This window comes from Chamaea fasciata, unplaced genomic scaffold (genome assembly GCF_029207755.1).
Source record: "Chamaea fasciata isolate MVZ Bird 193981 ecotype frontalis unplaced genomic scaffold, bChaFas1.0.hap1 SCAF_7, whole genome shotgun sequence".
Classification (NCBI taxonomy): Eukaryota; Metazoa; Chordata; class Aves; order Passeriformes; family Sylviidae; genus Chamaea; species Chamaea fasciata.
The window spans coordinates 35,759,221-35,783,305 of NW_027094092.1; the positions used below are offsets into that span (position 1 = coordinate 35,759,221).

At 37.0% G+C, this 24,085-nt stretch overlaps 1 protein-coding gene across 4 annotated transcripts in view; it reads right to left on the reverse strand.

The window, feature by feature from the left end:
- Positions 1 to 7,063: 7,063 nt before the first annotated feature.
- STRN3 (striatin 3) overlaps positions 7,064 to 24,085 on the reverse strand; it is a 61,471-nt gene continuing 44,449 nt past the window's right edge. For all 4 annotated transcript variants that reach the window (XM_066188372.1, XM_066188374.1, XM_066188373.1 and 1 more), the window contains 9 exons: positions 22,288 to 22,421; positions 16,875 to 17,050; positions 16,699 to 16,746; positions 14,833 to 14,954; positions 13,596 to 13,763; positions 13,205 to 13,345; positions 11,243 to 11,350; positions 8,873 to 8,959; positions 7,064 to 8,760 (listed from right to left, as the gene is read on the reverse strand). In XM_066188372.1, coding sequence (XP_066044469.1) covers positions 8,591 to 8,760; positions 8,873 to 8,959; positions 11,243 to 11,350; positions 13,205 to 13,345; positions 13,596 to 13,763; positions 14,833 to 14,954; positions 16,699 to 16,746; positions 16,875 to 17,050; positions 22,288 to 22,421 — 1,154 coding nt within the window. In that variant the 3' untranslated portion in view covers positions 7,064 to 8,590. The remainder of the gene's footprint in view (positions 8,761 to 8,872; positions 8,960 to 11,242; positions 11,351 to 13,204; positions 13,346 to 13,595; positions 13,764 to 14,832; positions 14,955 to 16,698; positions 16,747 to 16,874; positions 17,051 to 22,287; positions 22,422 to 24,085) is intronic.

Sequence of the window (24,085 nt, forward strand, 5' to 3'; positions counted from 1 at the left end):
AATGTTCTGCACCTCAAATTTTGCACCTTGCACAAATCTTAGGCATTTAGGGCCTCTCTTTAGCATGAATCACCTTGTATTTACATCTCTTGATAGCTATTTCTATCTCTGACAAGTGAGGTCTATATGAAAAGCAGGTATACAGTCCAGGAATGAAGGTCAGTAAACTGCAGAGAAATTTCCATATAGCCATACCTGCAACCTGGTAGCAAAAGCCTTTTACATTATATGCTTAAGCAGAATGCAAAATGGGTCTCAGAAGTTGACCAACCTTTATTATCATTGTGAAACTATTAATATTGAATCAGCAGGGAACGAGAAAGACCCAAAAGACCATCCTAACATTTTAAAGAGAAAATAGTCACTTTGAAAATACTATGCCTTTTAAAATCAATGTCAATAAAGAGCTGTGTAGAAACAAGCCAAAATCATTTGCATCACAAGTCAACAATTACAATTCTCTACAACTTACAAAGCAGTTTTGAAGTGGGAAGAGAGAACAGGGTTGTATTTTTTGGAACATTAGTATAGTCACATCAGAACAGTAGATTCTCCTATAAATATCTCAATTACTTCCATTTGCATTTCATATTAGTGTTGTCATGTAAGCTTTCCCTTCTATGAGGCACGGCCTCATAAAATACAGTATTTTTACCTTCCCTGTTCTGAAGAAGGAAAGTGGGGACAACTGCTTATGCCTTGCTTTTAAGCCCTTTTCCTCATGGGGCAACTCTCAATATCACTAGCTAGCTCCACCAATTTTGTCAGCACTTTCCTTCCTTTCATTAGCCTGAAGGGTAAGTCAACTCCAGAAAGCATCAAAGCCACAAAAATGAGAGAAAATTTCTCTGTTCCATGCAAGTGTCACAGAAGGCCTGAGCACACTGTCAAAGATGATCAACCTTTTTCTTAAACAAACTGCCTGGAAACTGGGAACTTAAATCCTCAGCCTAATAAAATCCATGGCTTTGGTTTGGTCCTGGGACAGTAAATCTAAGTGGCATTTTTGGGAGATGGAAGCAGAACGTCGCTGAGTACCTTGTGATCATCAGAGTCATCCAAACAGAGACATCAAACACGTGGAAACTTCCAGTGAACAGTTTATAACTGAAGTATCAGCCACTTTTCAGTCATATATGTCTGTTAACTGAAGCACACATTCTTTTCCCTCATTGGCCTCAAAAATTTGGCCTCTAGCTTCAGCTGAGGAAAGAATAGGTTCTGAAAACTCGCTGTCTATGATTAAATCCCAAGTTTTAATCTCTGCTTTGAAGTAAATGACCACTTTAAATTTAATCGCATTAGGATCAAAATTTCTTTTCCTTTCAAACAATCAAGTCTGGTTAGTGAAGTGTCCTTGATCATAAGCTGCTTTCATGAAATGAAGGGTATTTATTGTTTCATTACTCTCTAATTTGTTTACATTCATCTGCATCTATACACAAGCAAATATTGTGTCCTATTTTTCTCTGCATTCCACACCCAGAGCAGTTACCTGTAAACAGCAGCAGGGCAGGGTCAGCTGATCTCTGGCCATCCCAGGACGATGAAGGGAAGGGTGAGGGTTTGCCACAGCCAGGAGGAGCAGGCAGCATCGCTCCCCGCCGCCAAGCTGCTGAGGCTCACGCTGTGGGCGCTCTCCTGGGAGCCCGGCGCTCTCAGCTGGAATAGACCTTCAGCCCCGGGGCAGAACTGAGCCTACAGCTGAACTTCACACTGGACCAGTTCCTAAGACACCAGCATGGGAATCCTGCACCGCTGTTTTTGCTAGCAAATGTTAACTAAACTTTTCCAACCTTTGCTGAGGTCAGATATGGCCTTTACTACTTAACGGCAATTGGAGTATGGCAGAATGTAAGCAAAAGGATATAAAGCTATTTTTCTGCCCTGGTGGATGTGATCAGATTACAAGTATGATAAACAATTATCTGCCAAAGAATACAAGCTAGAGACAACAAGAAGTCAAAAGATTGAGAAAAAGACTGGCAAGATTTAGGAAAACACTTTAAATTAGATGGGAAAATCACAAAAATTACTAACTTAGCACTACTTCCAAATTTTTGGTATGTTCCAAATCAAACAAACTATATAATTAAAATAGTAATTTTTTTTCAAATGAAAAGCAAATTCACAATTACGTAGTTTCTGAAATTCTCTTGACACCCTTGGGTATTTTAAGAATATATTACTTGTTCAGAGAAGGTAGGTGGGAAAACAGCTTTCTCTCATCTAAACACTCTAAATTAGGTGAGAGACACAAATTTGTTGAACTGATTCTGGTGAGGACTAGGAGCCAGTTTAGAAAAAAAAACCCCAGACCCGTCTGGCACAGCATGTTGGTAGCAAATATATCAACAAGGAATTTACTCCCCAATGGTCAGATTTGCTCAAATCTGAACAGAGACTAGACTAACACAATTAGGAGAAAGTGACCGTGATCAGTTGCTTCTGTTAAGCCCAAATACCTGCCAAAAAAAAAAAAAAAAAAAAAAGGTTTCTGACAGAATATAATGCATGTGCACCATGGAAACTGTCAGGTGTTAGGTCAGTCAGACACGGGAAAAATATTTCCAGCCTCTAAGAAATTATTCTGTATAGCATTTGTCAGCTAAATCTTTACAGAAAACTATGTTTATTAAGATAGCAGAGTCAGTCACGTGGGTTATCTCAGGCAAGGGAAACACATCAGTAATTCAGGAAGCCAGCACACAGCTCCTGTTTTTGCAAACATCTACTCTAGTAATGAGGATGTATCAGTATTTGAAAAAGACTTGCTATCATTAAGGTGCAACAGCATTTCTAACACCAGAAAACTCCAGCAGAGGGAATCCAGGGGAAACCTCTGGCTACCAGCCAGTTCACCAAAAGCTCAGGGCACGTAAGACAGAGCCATGATTCAAACTCCAACACAGCACCAGAGCGTGCAGAGCAGCCGAAGGCCCTTCCAAGAGCTTCTGCTTTTGAGCTCCCGCCCCCAGCTGCCCCTCTCCCAGAGGCCTGATACTTCCCCCAACAGCTGAGCTGCAGCAGCCTGGTCTGCACACCCAGCACCCTCCTCCCTGCCTGCAGCACACAGGGTTTTCCCCAACACAGCCACAGGGTCTGATTGTTTTCCTCCCAGCCACTGCTGAGATTTTAGAGAAGGAACATACTACTTCTGCATGAAGCAAGAGCACTCTAAGCTTCACAGGAGCTTAGATGCAAGATGCCCCTAATTAAGCAGCTCTTTCTTTAGAAAGGAAAGCCCCACATATTAATTAAGAGACAAAGGAAAAAACAGATACCCACCCATTTCAAGGTACAAAAGAGCAACTGGAAAGATATCCGAAACAATAGAAAAAAAAGGTGCTTAAAAGAGGTAATGAAGCCAGTCCCCACGAAGTCACTCAAGAATATCATCACCTTGGGCAGCCCCTCCTTACATGATGGAAAACCACATCCCCTTGGCCAGCTGCTGTGCACGAGCAAAACCCCAGTAGCCATCAGGTATGGTCTGAGAAGTGCCCAGACGCAACCGGTCGGACATTCCAAGTGCCCCAGGATCAGTGACTGCTTCCCAACAGCCATATGGCAAGCCAAGGTGAGGTGGAAACAAGCCTCAGGAAACAGCTCAAAGGATAGGTGACCAACAGTGGACAACACAAGCAGCTCTCCCTCTCTGCCAACACCATGCTGCCTGAAGGCACAGAAGGCAGAACCTCTCCTGCCCTGCCTCCTCAGAGCTTGTTGTGGGACTGCTGCAGCCCTGCTCTGTTCCAGGCCAGAAGTGGCCATCACAGCCCAGCTGGCCCTATAAACTCCCTCCACCCATGGCAGGTGGGGCACAAGACTGCACCGAGCTTATGAAGTCATCCTCAACTTGAGACAGCTGAAACACGACATGACCTTCCAGGAGGAAGAGGGAGGACTAACAAGAAAGCATATTGTTTTACATTATCAACTCAAAGTTTGTTTCTATATTAAAAATTAAAAACAAACCAATACATTTTTATGACATTTTAAAGTCTTTGTAGCTTGAAGTATTTATTTTTAAAAATCTGTTACTAATTTAATCTGTGTAAGACCCACAGGTGTACATTCCCAAAGTATCAACAGGGCAAGTATGAAAATGGAACATTCATAAACATTCTTTCTTGCTCATCTCAAAAGTAGGATTTCAAAACAATTCTGAAGCCTTCAGTTGATGTTTTTTTAAAGTTCTTGAAGGCAGAACATAAATACACACGTGTGTGTGTATATTTGTATATACACACACATACATGCACTGCATGACAAGCTGAGTGGTGTGGTCGACACACCTGAGGGATGGAGTCTGGCCATCCAGAGGGACCTGGAGAAGCTCCAGGAGCAGGTCCATGGGAACCTCATGAGGTTTAACAAGACCAGGTGCTGGTGCTGCACCTGGGTTGGGGCAACCCCCAGTACCAGCACAGGCTGGGCATGAACAGACCCAGAGCAGCCCTGCCCAGAAGGACTTGGGGGTGCTGGAGAGTGAGAGGCTGGACATGACCCAGCCATGGGCACTCCCAGCCCAGAGAGCCAAACGTGTCCTGGGCTGCATCCAAAGCAGCGTGGGCAGCAGGGCCAGGGAGGGGATTCTGCCCCTCTGCTCTGCTGAGACCCCACCTGCAGTGCTGCATCCAGCTCTGGGTGCCAGCACAGGAAGGACATGGACCTGATGGAGTGAGTCCAGAGGAGGGCCACAAGATGATCAGAGGGATGGAGCACATCTCAAGAGTGTTGGGGCTGACCAACCTGGAGAAGAAAAGGCATTGGGCTAACCTAATGATGGCCTTCTAGTAGCTGAAGAGAGCCTGTAAGAAAGCTGGAGAGGGACTTTTAAAATGAGCATGTGGTGACAGATCAAGGGGTAACTGCTTCAGACTGAAAGAGAACAGATTAAATTGGATACTAGAAAAAAATTCTTTACTGTGAGGGTGGTGAATAACTGGCATACAGATTGCCCACAGAAGCTGTGGATGCCCCATCCCTGGAAGTGTTGAAAGCCAGGCTGGATGGGACAATAAAAAACACTTTTAGTGGAAGCTGCCCCTGTCCATGGTGGGGTTACAGGCCAAAGGGCTTTCCACTGATGTGAGATGGGAAGTGCTGGAGCAGAGTGCTATCAGTTTTAAAGTAAATTAAAGCACATAATAAAAAGAGCATGCCTTTTTAGAACAGAACATCAGTTTCAAAATAAATTAGCATACAATATGTGAAATGGGTGGCCATTGATAGTGTAGCTTCAAGCCCACAGTTTTTCCACGTGGAAAATCTACCAACTTTCTCCTGGCAAATAAATTTGTCTTCAGTATTACTAAATTAGGGAAGGTTCTTAACCAGGGCTTGTTACACTCTTTTTCATGTGCATTTGCTATTTATGTGGATGGCATACTACTATTTACACTATAGTGGGCTACAGTCACCACTGATCTGCTTAAAACAGCTCCTAAAAGAAAAAGCAAGATGGAGACTAAGTCTGTTAACATCAATCACACCCTAAATGCTAAAGGCATTATTAAACACATTCAGATATTTTTCCATTCAGGTTCTGAGCACCAGTCCTTTGGGTCTCACAAAAGAGAAGTAAATCCTTTCATAAGCTGAGATGTTTTTGCTAAATAAAACCATTTCTTTCAGCATAATCATTTTCCCCATCACCAGTACTACAGCTCTTCCATTCTAAAAAACTCAAAACCAGCAAATAAACGTTTGAGCATGTTATACCCCACAACAAATAAACTAAGACATAGAAATAATTGGTAATATTCAATAAACGATGCCTCACTACAGCATTTGATCCACTATGCATCAGTGAACTAAGATGATCATTACGATTTCAATTAAGGAAAATAAGCAAATAGTTTTGGTTTTATCATTTCAATTTTAATACAATTAAAAAAAAAGGTAAATGTTATGCATGGTAATGTTTATTAAACAATCACATTTTATTTAAGCATTAAAATGCAGCAGTCTGGAAAAGCTGCCAGAAACAATGTTTGGCTTCAGAAAAGGCAATTATGAAATTACTTCCAATAAAATTCAAATACTCTCTTGTCTGTTGATTAGTTGAATGCTTTAGACTGGAAAGAACAAAAAGTGCAAATCAGCTGAATGTTACTTTCAAAAGTAAAGTCTTAGTGTCCTACAAGCAATTACTGGAAGGCCTTACCTCAATCTTCATGATAAAGGACAAAATTCCCCAATTCCTACACAATTATAATTTACTGTAACATTTCAAGCAATGCAACATTATTACTAAAACAAAATTAATTCCAAAATATAACTGCAGTATTCTGCCTACCATGAGCACCTCTTTCCTTTTTTTTTTAAAGTTCTAATTGGCTTGACATGAGATGGCATGAAATACATTCTTACTGGAAAACTGGAAACTTACATGGAACAATGCAGTTAAACCACTTATAGGAACATGTTCTAGCTTTAGTTAACTTATACCTAAACGTACTACTTTACATGAAAATATTCATATTGTGATATTCTGTTTCGGCTGATACACTTAGAGCAAAGTGACTCATCACAGAATAGGTAAATGTTGACCTTCAATTTAGTTTTTTGTGCATCAACTTTATGGGAAGACTTGGAAAGAAATGGACAAAGGTAAGATATATGGGCAAATTTTAGGTATTGAGAAATTTTTTTTTTCTCTAATTAAACACAACTACTCAGTGGCAGTTTGAAATAAAAAGAGAGTACCTTTCTGGCTCCTAAATCACTTCAGAATAATCACTTCATATGCAAAGATAATGAAAAACACTGAGATTATCATCTTAGAAGGGCTGTAAGAGTACACTAGCAATTTCTGATTTGTTCTTGTAAAAATCTTTTAAAACATCGTGGAAACATGTTCTTATATGTGGGTACTGCTGCTTGAAACTGAACAGTTGCTCAACATCCAGACAACTATTACAATCTTGCAAAAGCAAAGCAGCTTATAAGCGTAATAAACAAATGGTCATTTTGCTAAAATTAAGACCTAATTTAGTAATTTGTAGAATGACTCTTTCAATATGTGCAACACAAAATAATGTAGCCAACAGTAACATACAGGTACACCATTTAATATTTATTATATGCATTTTATATACATTATTTTTCAACAGCTGTACTTTTGCTATGTGGTACAATCTTAAAAATTTGCTGATTCATAGTTTGTAAAACAGAAACCTTACAAAACTCATCAAAACTCGCAAACTGATCAGAAAAGTTTTGTGGAAGACTAGAAAAAATACTTTTTTGTATTAATCATGCATTACACAAACAAAATTTTTAGTTACACCATAAACTGAAGCACATCTGAAAAATAAAATAAAAGCAGGGAATAACTAGTCAAAACACAGCAGATTTATGAATCTTGAATTAACTACTTTTGTATTCTATTTGAAATGCAAATAAAAATAATTTTCACTCCAAAGGTTCTGAAACAAGATTGTTTTTTTTGGAATCAACTCCACTCCAGGTACTTAACCAGAGGAAAAATAATTTCTTGGTTTGCAACTTTAGAATTATCAAATGTCCCATTTTCTCATCTATTTTAGACTGTTCAAAGAGTGCCATAACAGATATACAGGGCCCTTTAACACACTACATAAAAGGATATAAAGACCAACAAAAAGTGAAATAAATAACAATAGGCCATTAGCAAGATGGGTAATCCTTGATAAATAAACTCGTAAATACAGTAAGATGTACAAAATATCACATAGTGATAGGATGCCAAGATTAATTTTTTTTTTAAGAGTTCATTCAGGGGTGTTAACCCCTCTGTGTTTCATTTGAACACATTTTACAGTCCTTTATTGATGAAGACAGTTATGCAATGATGATGAATTAGCATCCTTAAGCAAGGACTTAGCTGAGCTGTATTAGGCAAAAGAAGGGAAGATTGTGGTTACACGGCAGCGGGTCAGTGAGATCTCTGTGTTTTAGGGTTCTATAATGCAGAAAAACATTATCAATACAATCTTGAGCACTGTTGTGACAGGCTAAATATATAAAAAGACTTATAAAAACTAGAATTTTATCCAAACATTTTGTGCAACTAATGCTAAAATATTTTAAGTTAAATTTCCTTTTCTTTAAAGCAAAATAAAAGTTTAAAAGGGGAATCTGTGGCATTCAACTGATAAACAGAAGATTACTAAGAGATGAAAAGAAAGCTACTCTTGGAGCTCACTTCCCCCCACAAGAGCACCACATTCCTAACCCTAAGGCAGCACACAGAGTCCAAAATAAAAGTCTTTTGTAAGATCAGACTCCACGTTTGCTTAAAGACACCTAAAGAACAGACATACGCTCAGTTCATATCCAGTCAAGGCTACAAATACTGGTTTTCTTTTTTGTATTTGTCCCCACCCCCCCAAATACAGTAATTACAGTTAAATGAATGAGCCTGACATTGTTCAAAATGTGGTGACTTTTCACCAACTTCCACCTGCCCCACTTAAGAGCCTTCACCCAGGCAGATCAGATGTAGTGTCTTATTGGTAACCTTATAATTGATGGCAGTGACGCATTCCCTCTTTTTTGTCCAAACAGACCTGCCGTTATGATGCAGGTTTGTTCTGCTATGTCACACGAATACTTTGGCAAGGGCATCAGCTCCTGCACTGGCAATATATGCTTTTGATGGATGAAATGCTACATCATAAATTGATTCATCCAGCTTTTTCCTATGAGCTGTTATTTCTTGCACACACGTCTTGCTGTCCAAATTCCACAACCTAATGGAACAATCATGGCCTGTTTAGGAAAGAAAAAAAGGAAAAAGACAAAAAGACAAGGTTATATTTGTCAGAAATTCAGCGCATCATAAAGGCATAATTTATATAGAATATGAAAAAAATCCCCTTACTTCCAGACATTAAATAGATTCCATTAGGATCTACAGCTAAACTTGTGACAGCATCCAAGTGAGCAACCATAGAATGGATCATTTTACCTAAAAGAAAAATGAACAGTGAATTTCCTGTGAAGTACTGTTTATTTAAAAAAACATCAACCCATTCCCCTTAAATGCAACATAAGATAACATGCTTATTTAGATTCCAGTAATATTTGAATGGTTCTATTCCATTAGAAATTATGAAGTTTCAACTCCAGACTCTGGTATAAACCTAAGGGCAAGAGACACACAACTCTCAAAAAGGTGTTCTTTTGTAAGATTGTAAGCAATCTTTTTATTCACTTGGCATCTCTACTGGTAGCAACAACAATGAAGACCTAAAATGACTGGGTGAGAATCTCTGTCTCTTAAATGCCCTAATAACTGCCCCAGTAGGGCGCTGTTGATGAAGCTTTGTAAAACAAGATGTACTGAGATATATCAATGGTCCATCTATCTCTGTCATTGCTAGGTGAGGAAAAATAAGACAACTATAGGTGATACTTGCACAAAATACTCCCCCAGCTTCTAACAACTGTTTGGTTATGTCACAAACCAGAATAGTTAACTTTGCATTCAACTACTCTTAATGCATTTCTTTACATTGACCTCTGTTCTGGCCTCTTAAAAACATCTTTTAGCACCTCATTATGCTTTTGGGAAGGAGCTCCAGAATGTTTTATCTCCATGGAAGAACCACTGCCTCTCTCCTGTTTCGAGCCTGTCACCTGCTGGGCGGATTAGCAACTGAACCTCAGTTCATGTGTTGAAAAAGAGAGCAAATATATCCCTCTAAGACCATGACCAACATGAAGAAAGTACATCAGCTTTGTTCAGTTGCTTGTCTTCCTGAAGAATCTCAGCCTATTCAGTTTCTAAGATTCTTCCTGAAGAAGCTAAAAGCTACTGAAGATCTTTGATCATCTTTCTAACCATTCTCTGAAACATATTAATTTGGCTATATCCCTTTTGAGATAAGGGAGACTTCATTCAAAGTATTCATACAGAAGTATTCAAAATGTTCCCTTTTGCTTTTCATTCCTTTCCCTCCTTCTAATATGCATTTTGCTATTCTGTCTGCTAAGCAACAAACTAGTATTTTTATCCAACCTCTTATCGTAACTCCAAGGTTTTACTTTGAATAAGAACAGTCAGCCCAGTGATTATTATTTTATATTACAATGTTTATTTTTCCTTACATGTATAATTTCACATTTATCCACATGGAATTTAATTTGGCTGCTTTTATGTCTTTTAAGACCTCCAGTTCTTCCTAGTCAGCCTTCACGTTTAATAACCTGAATTAATGAAAGTTAACTGCAAATATACTGTTCCCTGTTCAGATGACTCACTATGCTGAACTACTGCTGATCCCTCCAGACCTGCTGATATTTTATTCCACGAAAAGACCATTTACTTCTACCCTCTGTTTCCTATCTTTGACCCAATTATTTTTTCATGCAATTTTTTAAAACTTATTCTTTGTTTATTTGAAGTAATAAATCTTAATCTCAGCAACATCAACACAATGCATTTAATGATCACAATTCAAATACATATGTTCATGGCAGGTGAAAAGTGGAAAAAATGTCCAGCTTTTTTGCCATAGAAAACAAAAACCCCAGGAACACCATCCCCAACTAGACCCAAACCAAACACACTTAAAACAGGGGTTTTGCACATGCTTACTTAAAGTGAGCTTGATTTCTTTTTCTTCCAAGTTTGATAGGTAACACGTAGGAAGTGACAGGCAATTTCACAAATAGGAAGTTTAAGTTTGTTCTTACAATTATTTTAACATTTTTGTCATGAGAGACAGTACAGTTTTTCAGATTCTTTTCTGTTTTATAAACCTTATCAAGAACTTAAGTATAACACAGGATTTCATTACCATGATGAATTTAGGATTATTTCTTAATAACAGGTATTTCTAATTAATTATTTCTTTCATAATAGGTACTAAGTGATCTTTTTTACTACTAAGACTTGAAAAACATAAGTGACACATGCTTAGAATTAAAAGCATGGAAATTATGAAAGATGGAACAAAGCAGACATACTTTATAAATTAGGAAAACTCCAAATTAAAGACCACTATCTTGTCCCTCATAACTATCTCTGCCTGTTTTGAGAGTTTCCTGACTTCTGAAGTCACAATTGCAACAGCGAAGGTACTTCACAGAGAAGGTAGTGAAAAGATTTAATCTTAGAGATACCGAAAGTTCTGTTTTGTGTAAGACTACATCCCTTGTAAGTTTTCTACAAATGGATTTTCCCTATGTCATCCAGATTTCTTTAAACATATCCATATGTACAAATTAGGTTTTCTTTTATCCTTACCCGTTTTGTTGTCAAAAAATTTGATGTGTCTATCTTCATGTGCTGTAATAGTTACAGGAAGTGTGGGATGACTTACTACCTTGTTAATATGATTATTTGATTGTACACCTGAAAATAAAATAAAAGAATATTCATCAGCCTTAAAGGAAATGTTAAAGTTAAAATGACAGTATTTTAGCATTGCACTTTATATTACCATATTATTTAATACTGTGTAAGTAATATTTTAAGACCAACAGATCTCCTAAGAAATAAAGTTTCTTGCTTTACAGGATGGGGCAAAGTGAAATAGACTCTAGCTAAAGTACTGTAAGGTTAAAGCTTGCAAGTAATTTACACCCATGAAAGATTCTTGAGAGATAAAACCCAGCAAGTACTGCAGGGCAGCACTAGCCAAGTAGAAACAAACTGTAGCATGAGTAACTTATGTTCAGCACACAGCTCTTACAGCTCCACATCAAAAAATACTTAGTTTTTGGGGAAAAAAAAAAAAAAAAAAAAAGACAGAAGGACAGAGTGGTTTGGGTTGGAAGGGGTACCTTCTATTAGACCAGAGAATCCAAGCAACTGAACTCAACCTAATTCTCTTACATTCTGTCACATATATTTGTGTCTTCAATTTCAACTTCAACAATGAATGGTTTAAAATCACCCTAGAAGTCTACAGAATACTCTTTTTAAAAAACCCTTTCTTATCTTGGTATCTTAATTTCTGTGCTTCATTTTTCTTGATTCCATTTTAAAGTCTCTCTTCAAACTAGGCTTTGCAGAAGCTATCTATAAGATAGCTTTTAAACAGTTTTGTAACTTGTGTTGAAGTCTGGAAGTCTAATTATTAAGTAAGTTACACAACTTAGAGGGGAGAGGTAGATTCTCCCCTTGCACTAATCCTTCTAGATCACATTTTATAGAAAGGAATGAGCAGAAACTGGGGGTTTTCCTTACAAAACACCTAAGGAGGTTCACAAAAAGAAGTCCCATCCATATTGAGTTTCATCAATTAATCCTTGATGAGCTACCTCTCTGTAACACTTTACTTGCAGCAACAGGATTCCTAAAAAGTTCCAACAGAAACTGTGAAGAATTCCACACTGAATATTCTGTATAATTCATCTATTATTTACCTACTTAATATCCTCCACGTCGAGCCTATACAATGAAAACTGGTTTATTATACAAATCAGACAATTGAATCTTTGCTTGAATAGTTGCTTTCACTATCTCCAACTACTTTCAAATCCTGCTAACAGAGTCATAAAATGGCTTGGGTAGAAGGGATCTCTAACATAATTTAGTTCCAATCCCTCCTGCCACAGGCAAGACCACCATCCACTATATCAGACTGTTTAAATCCACATTCAACCTGGCCTAGAACACTTCCCAGGGATGGAGCATCCCAAATTTCTCTGAGCGACCTGTGCCAGTGTCTCACCACTCTCACAGTAAAGAACTTCATCCTAATACCTAATCTAAACCTGCTCTTTCAGTTTGAAGCCATTTCCCTTGTCTTGTCACCACATGCCTGTGTACAAACATGTTCTTCTCCAAGTTTCTTGTAGGCTTCTTTAGATCACAATAATATCTCCCAAGAACCTTCTCCAAACTGAACAACCCCAGGCCTTTCAGCCTGTTTTCACAGGAGAGGTGCTCCAGCTCTGGGATCATCATCATGGCCTTGCTCTGGACTCAGTCCAACAGGTCTGTGTCCTTCTTATGCTGGAGCCCCAGAGACAGATGCAGCACTCCAGGCAGGATCTCACAAGAGCAGAGTAGAGGGGTTAAAACACCTTTCTGTAGTGTTTGTTCCAAGTATCTTCAAGCATCTAATCATCTTTCAAACTGAATGAAGCAGTAGACAAGTAAAATTTTTTATTTACTGCACCATACAATGAGGTACCCTAATAAAACAACAGGTACCTCATTCAAGATAGGTAAGATTAATTACAGAAGACCTCTACTCACCAGATTCTACCTGTGATGAAAACATTACCACTGACTGGGATGTTTCTAAATCATAGATGACTGTGCTGCCAGTGTTAAAAGATGCCACCATATGAGCAGGGTCACAACCTATAAAGTCGACTGATGTGGGTATTCCATGCTCTAGAAAGAGCAAAAAGTATCTTTAGAAAGAACAAAACACTTACAAAATTCCTGACAGTTTAAACATTTAAGGTCATACTTAAAGAAGATATTTGCTCTTTTCTTTAAAGTAATGCTACAGCACCATGGTTATTTTATTACAAGTTACTCTTTTAGCTATGTTACCTAGTTTGGATAAATGGAGATAACGAGCCTAGATGCAACATCAGCTGCCTCATAACAGATCTTCAAAACCACTGCAAAAACTTACCTTTCTCTCCATTGTAAGTGCAAATACAGGGAATTTTTTCCGGTGGGTTCCATAACCTAATAGTGCCATCTGCTGAACAAGAGAGTAAGTGATTCTTTACACCACTGTAAGCAAGACCCCAGACTGCATCTGTGTGAGCAATTAATGTGCCAGCTAGAACGTTTGGCTCTGGAAAAAAAATCAGAAAGGAAACCTTTTTAGTGAAGAAGCATTAAGTATTTCTTGTACCTCAACCTAAATTAAATTCCACATAAACCAGCTGTATATCCCTCCTGCCCTTCCTGTTTAAGTAACAGTTAAAATATTACACAAGTCATTTTCCACAACCACTGCCATCTATCTCACAAAAACCAACCAATCAAACAGGAAGACAAACAAACTCAAACCAAAAAACCCTACCGTACCAAAGCAGCCAATAAAAAAAAAACCCCATAAACAACTCAAACAAGTATGTCCCCATTTCCAGAATTATACACTCTTGTTATCACCTCCTCTCTAATTTCTTCCTTCCAAATTCAACATCTTAAAGACGCTTGATCACAGTCCTTCCTTTGTACAAGGTGCAGAAAATCAGCTTTCTACTTAAATATTGGATGCTCACTTCATGTGGTTTTTACTCAGCACACTCTGCTGACACATAGGTGCGGTCTAAAACTCTCAAGCACAATAATAATTAAAAAAGGACTAATTTTTTCCTGTGGAGCTGGGAATCTTATTTCCACTTCCCTGATACTTTATAGTTGCCTTTTATAGAGGGTTTCAAAATCTATGCAGAGTTTTCCAAGCAGTTATCAGCTATTTAATTTTAGAGGCATCTAAAATTAAAGATATCTAAAGTTAGGGATGCAAGTCAGAAACATGGGCCATAGAATCTGAGCATACTTATCTCAGTTTTCTTGCAAATTTCCATCAGAAGAAATAAATAATCATTAAGAAGTTGTAATTCTGGTTCAAAATTTTTTGTTTCTCAAAAATACACTATGATTTTTTTTTCTTTACTGCATAGATCTCAGGAATTGCTAAGTGTCCCTATTACTATTCTACACAAAGTACATCACCAGTGCAAGCAGGAATAAATAGCTGATGTTTGCCACACATAAGTAGTTGAAAACACACAGTGTAGCTGGGAAATGGTAGCAATATTTCACGAAAGTTCTAGAAAACAGATTAACATCAAGCGGAAAAATAATGTACAAGACAATGGTCAGAAGTTGTTCATCTTTTAAAAGGTACTTACCATAGGTATCATATGGATCCACACTAGGGCTAGGCATGTTCCACCACTGGATGGTTGCATCAATACCACCACTGAAACACTGTTCTCCATTGGAACTAATTGCCAATGACAATACAGGTCCACTATTGAGAGACAGAGAAAAAAGCTGATTGGTAACTGCCTACAGGATAGAAGTGAAAATTTGGCTATTTTCAAAAAAAATCTGGACTGGCTCAAGCAGTCAAGAACCCCTTAAACTCCATAGAAAAAGTCTATTAAAACATTTTTAAAGCCTCCACAAGTGATTGCAATCTCTATTAAAATAATCATAAGTAATTAACTAACACTATGCAAACTGAAGCTATTCAAAGAACTCCACTGTATTTCTCAGAAGCAACAGTAACTAGAACCTATAAATAGTGAGCTTTTACAGCGTCTGTGCCAACCTAACAGCTAGCTGTGCAGACAGAGGTGGCTGCAACCCTCCTCCCTGGCAACTATTTTCTCATCCTACTTTTTAGGAACAGATAGTAACCTATGCCCCAGGAAACTGGTTCAGAGAAATGATCCTAAAACCTGTACCTTTTGGCCAAAGTTAGACTCCTACTGGTTTAACTTCTTCAACCTGCCTGCTGTGATACCAGACAAGCACAAGTTGTAGCCCAAAGAAAGAAACAGGTCTACTACTATGGACACACTACTACCACCACAGGCTTAACTGTACTGTAAACCCATACGCCCAAAATTAGGTGCCTGGGTCATCTGATGGCCACGCTCATGATATAAATGAGTGCAGCTAAACAAACTAGAACTACATATTTGAAGATGCTGAAAAGGAAGACTACTGGTTGAATCCACCTATGCATTTGGAAAAGCGAAGAGTAAAGATGGGCAGAAAGGTAATGTTGCTCAGTAACTGCCTGAGGGGAAAAACAGTAAAATTATTTTGTTTCATCACACTAGAAGTCACAGGGTGGGGATCAGTTCTCTATCAGAATTTCCCCAAACCTTACCTTTTGGTATTCACTAACAAACACACAAGTAACAGCTTAAATGCGGACAGAGATCTGGAGAATTCAACTGGTCAGTGACCCTCTGTATCACTCACAAGAACTTGTATTTCATGAGGACAAATTGGTCACCCAATCCTGGGGAACAGTGTTTTATGCCTTAGGTAATAAATGAGAAACTAAGACATTATGTTCTATCATGTGGTGGAAGGGAAGGAGAGAGTGATAAGAGCATGCGTAAATTTCCTAATAAAAACTATGAATTAATTTTCTTTTTTGCTGTTTTTTGAGGCCAGCACAAGAAGAGCCATCCACTTGCACGCTTATCAAAGAATCCTCTTAAAGTTTGCCTGCTAACTGGGTTGGAGGGTGGATCTTTACTTAATATAAGCAAAGTACTACTCTGGCTATCAACTGTGCATTTTTATCTTGCCTTCTTATCGAAAGAAAGCAGAATTCAAAATTAGCAAGAGAAACTCAGGCAGTAATAAAGCAGTTAACACAAGCTGAAAAATCATTAAGAGTCAGACCTGATCTGAAGCTACTAGCCAAGACCAGCCTCTACCTTACTCATCTTTTCCACATATTACATATAAAATCCACAGTCTGAGACATGTCTTAGGTGATTTCATTATAATCACCTGTAATCGCTCCTTTCCACTGCAACTAATCAAATTTGCCACTTTCTTGTTCTTGTTAACATGGACTCTGCAATTCATGACAGGGACTTGGTATTAAACTGCTTTACAAAGTATAATGCACCATGTCTAAACAATGTAAAAACAGTATAATTTGAGGCTTTTACACTGAAGTTTTTTATCAATACATGAGATAATGATAATATATTCATCAGCCATGAATAATGTCAAACACTCACATGTGGGCCCTAAATGTGTAGATGGGTTCTACATCTAAAGAGGCACTCCTGAAAGAAAAAGAAGAGTTATTATACCACACAAACTCTCTACTGAAATCTCTGAAAACATAAGAGTTTAATCAATTTCAAAGGCGTTTAAAACACAACTGATGCTTTATAAAAACCCATATACTTGCTTTTTGGCAGGAACTGTTTTCTGCAAATTCCAAAGTTTTAGAGTATGGTCCTCAGAGGCTGTAACCAGCACAGGCTCTACAGGATGAAAAGCTAATGCTCGCACTCCATCAAAATGACTGCGTAGCGTATACTTAGGGTTCCATGTCTTTCGGAAGGCATCTTTATTAGCTGGCAACTTAAAAGAGAAAAGGAAAGGAGTGATTTTATCTTGGATTTTAAAATACGTATTTTATATATAGCCCCTCATATTTTTAGAAAACAGCCTATGCTTGATTCAGCTAATATATATTCAACCTTAAGTGTGCATTTATCTATTGATTTATCTATATAAATCTACAACCACATCTGGCCAGCTAGACAATCTGCAAATTTTTCTGTTGTAATAATTTCCTTTGACCCAGGCTGGAGTGATATATAATGTTAAACACACAAAAAAGAAGACTTGATTTTCAGAACTGATTTTAATACTTTTGTGCAATGACACTAATTCTTCCTTGCAGAAAGAGAAATGTTTCATTGTGTATCATGCTGTCTGCACCCCAGAAAGAGATTATAGCCATCAAAAGGTTTAAACACAATAAAAATGAACTTGAGGTGCGTGATCTTCCTCAGATGAGTAACCTGACTGAGACTGAAAAGAAACATACATAGTTCTTGAATACTTCTACAGGTGAAGTTATGTACATACAAATAGCTAATCAAAATTTCAATATACATTTGTCAAGATTTTAAACATAACATTACACAAATATGCTTAAGTCTTTAATGAGTTTATATATATTTGTGAGACAATAATTTAGCTTTGTGAAACAATATATGCAAACTTATATACTGTGAACATTCAATTCATACTCTTAACTTATAGACTGTTAGGCTAAAATACAATAATTACAGCTGCTTAATATTAATTATAGGTAATTCAGAAGAGTTACTAGAAAAATCCAAGCCCTTCTAGTGACTGCAAGAGACTAATTTACGGCTTTGAATATAATTTATATTTATGCAGCAAGCAGACCCTTAAAAGACTACATCCCATCCTAAGCCTCCATCATACAGAAATAACATGAGTTTATCTGAGTACTTCTCTCTTCCCCTAAAGGCAATTTAGAAAACTGACTTGAATTAGATGAACAAAATAAGCAAACTAAGAATTAATTGAAACTAATTGTATCCTTTGTCTTACACACTACCTATTCAGCATGTAATTGTTAAAGTATGTTTCTTGACTGTAGGCCAGAATAGCTTGACATCTCAAACTAATTTCAGCAACACTAATAAGAAATTAAAATCTCCCATGGCTAATCAAATCTTACTACCTTTTATCTGTCAGGACTGAAAATAATTAGATTACAGTGTAACATGTACTGCAGTAAGTATTTCTGGAACAAGTCTATAACCTGGAGTGAATTATCACGACTCACTCAATCCAAATTCAGTTCTATCCAACAAAGCAAAGAGGTTCAGACAATAAAATTTACTGTTCTGAGTTACAGATGTGCAGACATTAGCTTTTCCACTGTATTACTGTAAATTTCTGACGTAAGTGCAAACTTTATCTAATTCCAATCAAGTCAGACACGTAACCTGAATTTTTAGGGTTTTTTAAATACCAACCAAGAAATACATATAATAAAAAAGCATTTTGTTTCCAGTCTTCCTACTTCAGAGTACACTGAATACTGCAATATTTTTACTGAGATTTAAGTTATTTATCAATACACTGCATATTATATACAAGCTTCATAAAAAGAATTATCTTTTGTTTCAGGAAACAGAGTAGAATTCTGGAGTTCTGCATTAACATAATTTGGACCAAACTGTTTGATTTATTTCCCTCCCCAAATGGAAAAGAGAAGGGAGGAAAGAAAGGGGGAAACAAGAAAGGGGGAAACAAAAAAGGTATTTTCCTAGCAAATAGAGTTCCTTGATATTTTAAATCCTCATTACATTACATATTCACCCACCTAGCTAACTCACATTGCGTTGCATTTGCGGTTATCTGGGGCTTAGAGAAATTAAAGTCAAAAACTTGAAATAGCAATCCTTAATTTTAGCACGATATGTCCCAGATTATGCAGAAGACTTGCAATTTTTTGGGTGCAATGTGCATCCACACAACAATAATATCTATTACAGTTGTGATGAAAACTCATTTGAGGAAGTCAGAAATGGATACAGTGATCCTTATTTTTCAAAATATGAAAAGAGTTGATTCTATGTCTCTTTTTCTTTCTTTTTTTTTCTTAAAAGGATTGTTGCAATGGTAGTTTTCAGCAGTACAGAGAAATCTGCTAAAATCTACTAGAATTTACACAAGTTATGAAAAGTAAGGTACATCCCCTATTTTAAGTACAGCTTTGAAGTTTCAACTTTTTTTAAAATGGACTGGAACATCTTGGTTCTTTTAGAAGACACCACATACACTTTACTAGAAAACTAGTAATAAAAAACCAATTTTTTAAAATTCTTTTCCCTATCCATGTTTCTAACGGATCTTGATATCCTCACTGCAAGAGTTAGAGAACAGCTGATACGTTTTTAAAGAGGTCCTTGCAATCTCTAAGAAAAAAAGCTAATCAGTAATATATTTCCAAAAAACCCAACTCCATCTCAGAAAAACACAGTCAAGGATTTGGAAAAGGGATTTGATGATTACAAAGGCTAAATGTGAGATTATTTCACAAAATGGGCTAGAGGAATAATGGAAAAGTAGTGAAATGTGACAGTGTATATCAATGTTCGAAAGTTTGACATCTCCAAAGCCTCTCAAAACAGGAGGTGTAGATGGACAGACTGCCCCACTGAGCCTGGGCGCTCTACTCTAAGTGTGTATTCATAAACACACACTGGCAAGACACTCAAAGTCATGAGAAGACAGACCATGGAACCATACAACTTCACTAGTTGCTCTTCCCTTTTTCCATGGACTTTACTAAAAATCAAGAAGGATCAACCAACCCACTCATTCTGTCTTGAAAGAACAGGCAAACCAGACTGAAACTACACCTGAGCTAAAAAAAAACCAAAAACCAACTCCCTCTAAACAACAACAACAAAAAAGGCACCAGGCGATGAAGACCTTTTCCTTGTCCCTGCAGAATCCTAACACACTGTAAGGAGACATTCATTTCCCTATCTCAAACAAGTACTCCCCAAGAGCAAACAAAAATTTTAGAAAACAATAATTAATAACTGCAGTCAATATCTTTTTATGTTTTAATATTACTTTTTTCTTGATAATGTTGCAACTTATTGGAGATTTCCAAGTTTACAGGCCCCGATAAAGGAAAGCCTGCCATTTTTCAGTCAGTCCTAATGCAGAAAAACACCATTGTCTGCTGCTACAGAATCCAAAAATATACAAATGTGAGCATCCAATTTGGCAGTACTACTCCCTCAGTGTACAAACAACTGCATGCACTGAAGACAATGTAAGTAACTAGAAAATAAGAAAGACATGACTTAAGATGACTGTACTGTTTAACAGATGACTAGTCTTGGAGACAACTTGTGAATTTAATCAAGCATACAGAAATCTTTTGAGTTATAGTTGAAATTCCTACTTAAGATTTATACTTAACCCCCATCCTGTATGCATATCCTCTCCTTTTCAAAATACAACACTCATCAAGGAGTGATACATGAAAGCTACTGGAAGCCTGTTGCAGCCTAATTTACTCATGCACTCTAATGCCTCACAAAAGCTATTTGAAGAGCATGGACCTATTGGGAGCAAATGCATTAAGTGTTCTGGTTTGAGGTCTTTTTAGTTGTTCTCGTTTTACTTGCACATTAACTGAGTGTAACACCTGCTTGTCTGGAGATATACTGGAGAAGGAGGTGCCTTCAGCTTACAAGGGCATTAGACTACGATGCACTGCAAGTACTGTATTAAAGGTACAACGCAAGACATGGTCTTACTGTGCTGCAAATCCATAGCTATGAGGGAACAATTTCAGAAATTAAAAACTATCAAGGACTTTTTAACCCAAAGAAACATTGTGATGAAGAACTAATGGCATCTGAATTTCAGTCTCTTCAAAGTCGTAACAGGACAGTGTCATCTTAAATACAAAAAAATCGTTGCCACCTGCGTTATTTTATAATTTGTTTTTTCTGACACATGAAGTCAGAAGCCACTGTTCATTTTTCAGCTATGCTTTAAAAGGAAGAAAACATTGTAAGAGCACTGGGAAAGGAGGACTGGACAAGAAGCAGCAAAACCAAGTGACAATTACAGTCAATCTCAACTCATTTTCGGTGAATGGTCCAGTAAGAAAACAAAACTACTTCTGGCTTTTGTCTCCTGTATACTTCCAGATACTGGAGCATGAAAGAGCCTCTTGCCACTCACCTCCCAAATCAAAGAAATTAAAAGAGCCTCTAAGAAAGGCTTTCAGTGAGAAAATTTTGAGAATTCAACTACATTGAAAAAGTAAGATCAATTTCATCTACAGGATTAACACCTTCCAACCTTCAACAAATGTGTGCTTCTACTGCAAATTTCTTATTAGCTCAGGCAGCACTACATATTTGTGTATTTATCAGCTATTCTCTGCTTTAAATTTCCCAAGGGCAAAGGTAACCTCTGTTCTGCATCACCCTTTGCATCACAAAAACTGTTTTGTCACAAGTAGCACAGATTCTCTCTCATGTGACAGTTTCATTAGTTGGGATCAATTATATTCATTTTAATGCTTTCTGAGTTTAGTCCTGGCTTACCTCCAAGTACCTCTCCATCTCGGAATAAGCAAAACAGCTACACGCTGTTTTATTAAGAATTTGTAGTTCACAAAAGATACACTACAAAATACACTACAAAACTGCCATCTGTGGTTAAGCCAATACAATGTTTTTAATACAATACTGCATGCAAAACTTACCTGAACACTTCCCTAACCAGCCAATGAAAAATTGTTTAACTCTATTGGTAGAAGCTTAATGAACATGGTGAAAGGAATGTCAGAACACTGGATTAGAATAAAAATACCCTCTAAAAGTTTACATCTAAAATATACTACTACATATACAGTCTATGCTGTTAACACTACTTACTCATCAAAAGGACAGCAAATAAATAATACCAATATTTATGTTTCATGCCACATCTACTCAACACTCCATTTCAATGTATAACTGTCATTTTGGTCATGTTAAGACATGAATATGTATTTTATGTCATAACACATACCCTCCCAGTGACAAAATCTGAATTAAATTATTAACGTAGAACAAACCCAATTCTGGTTACCCGAACTACTCAGTTCATTCACAAGGTGCTTTTTCTTTCAAAGTAACAGCTTTTACTAAAGGAATGAAGAAGTGCATCAGTAACGTTCAGGGTTGAGGAGAAGGGACTCAACTATTATTGGTTAAACTGTATAAAGAATTTTAAAATAAAATTGCACTTACATCATAACTATAGTCTGCATCATTTGTTACTGTCAAGTCTGCAAGGTCTCCAAGGCCCAGTACACTTAACAACACATCATCAGAACCCATAATAAATGACTTGCCTCCTCCAGGTGGAAATGTTATTGGCTCAGCTACAAAGAACAAAACAGTTTGTTTAAGTCTCAATAGAGTAATTCAAACTGATGAAAAGCTGCATTATTCATCACTTAACAGCAAAGGAGAGCTTAAAACTGAACTTTTATGTACTACATACAGCCCCAAATAAAAGAAAAAAAACAAGAGCATGAAAACACACACATGTGCAAACACACACACATTATACACACAACTCTTGTATCATGCTTTGTCATTTCATCTCAACTTACTTTATAGAGGTTTTGATACTGACGAGTGACTTGACTGACATTACTTTACACTGCAATATCAAATGTACATCCCAGGTATTCAAATTCTCAGCTGAGTTTTTCATTCATTACACCATGCTTCCTGCCTTCTATCCACTTGCAAATAAGTCTTTGTGTTTAATATACTTGTCAAATATTTCTATTTGTATACTGAAATATTTTTTAATTCCTCAAGCAAAAGACTCCTGCAAAAATCTCTTCCACTTTGAGTTTTTTCAGACAACTGAAAAAATTGAAACACCTATTATTTATTCATTTTCTCTTTTAGTTTCTCGACATGATTTTGGATTCTAATTTTAAAGTACACTCAAGCGATACCCATGTCATCTAGCTATGCCTTCCTCAAATTAAAATTTAACATTCCTATTAATTATAATTTAGAATGAATAAAAGTTATATATAGCCATTCACTATGAATTCACATCTAAATAAAAAAGTTTAAAATATTCACCCACATTTTTACCCTCTTCAATGATTCTGTAAATCTCCCTCAACCCACAAATACCAATTTAGCAGTAAGGAACAGGAATGCAAGCTTAAACATTGTAACACTTCAGCACATTTCAGAAGCTACTTTTACTTCTCAGTTTTCTATTCCATTTAGAAATAGCAACACTTGTTAAGTGGAGTATGTAAAATTAAGGTATGTGTGAACTTTAGCAAAGTATAAGCATCTGCAAAATATGTTGAATTATATTTGACATCTTGAAAAATTAAACTTGCTTGATTTTGAATTTCACTGATCTGGTAGAGAGAGTTATGGCCTCCCTTTTAATGCCACTCCTTATTTCTAATCCTCCTAGAAAACCCTTCAATCTCAGAGAAAATCATTCCAGTTTCCTGCAGTTTTTGTCTTCTAAAAGTAGTTCCAAACAAGAGGACTAATAATTAACACACTCCTGTTTAGAATACACATCTCCATTATTCTATATGGCCACTATCTGCATGGTAACCTAGCTCCAGTCCACTCCGACTGAAGGAAGGTGAAAGAAATCAGGTGTAAAGTTATAGATGTCTGGCACCACTGCTGGGTTGGGAAAAGAGGAGCCAGTCCAGGTAGATCAAAATACACCGCTTCTCAAGAATAAAACAGGTTCTAATGCTTCAGAACTACTGTACTATAAAGAGATGTAACCTCATTAGCACATTAGTCAACACAACCATTTGTGAGAATCTAAGAACATAATCTATGTAAAAATACAGATTGTTGTTCCTACAATTGTAAAAAAAGAGCAAACAATATTCTAACTATGCACACTCACCTCTTGTAAAATTATTTGCAATCTATACAGAGGTTTGACTCCTAAGAATGCTACATTACATTAACAGCCCAAAATGGCTTACCATGCCCTGATATGAATAAGCTTTTCATTTCCATTAGTAATTTACTA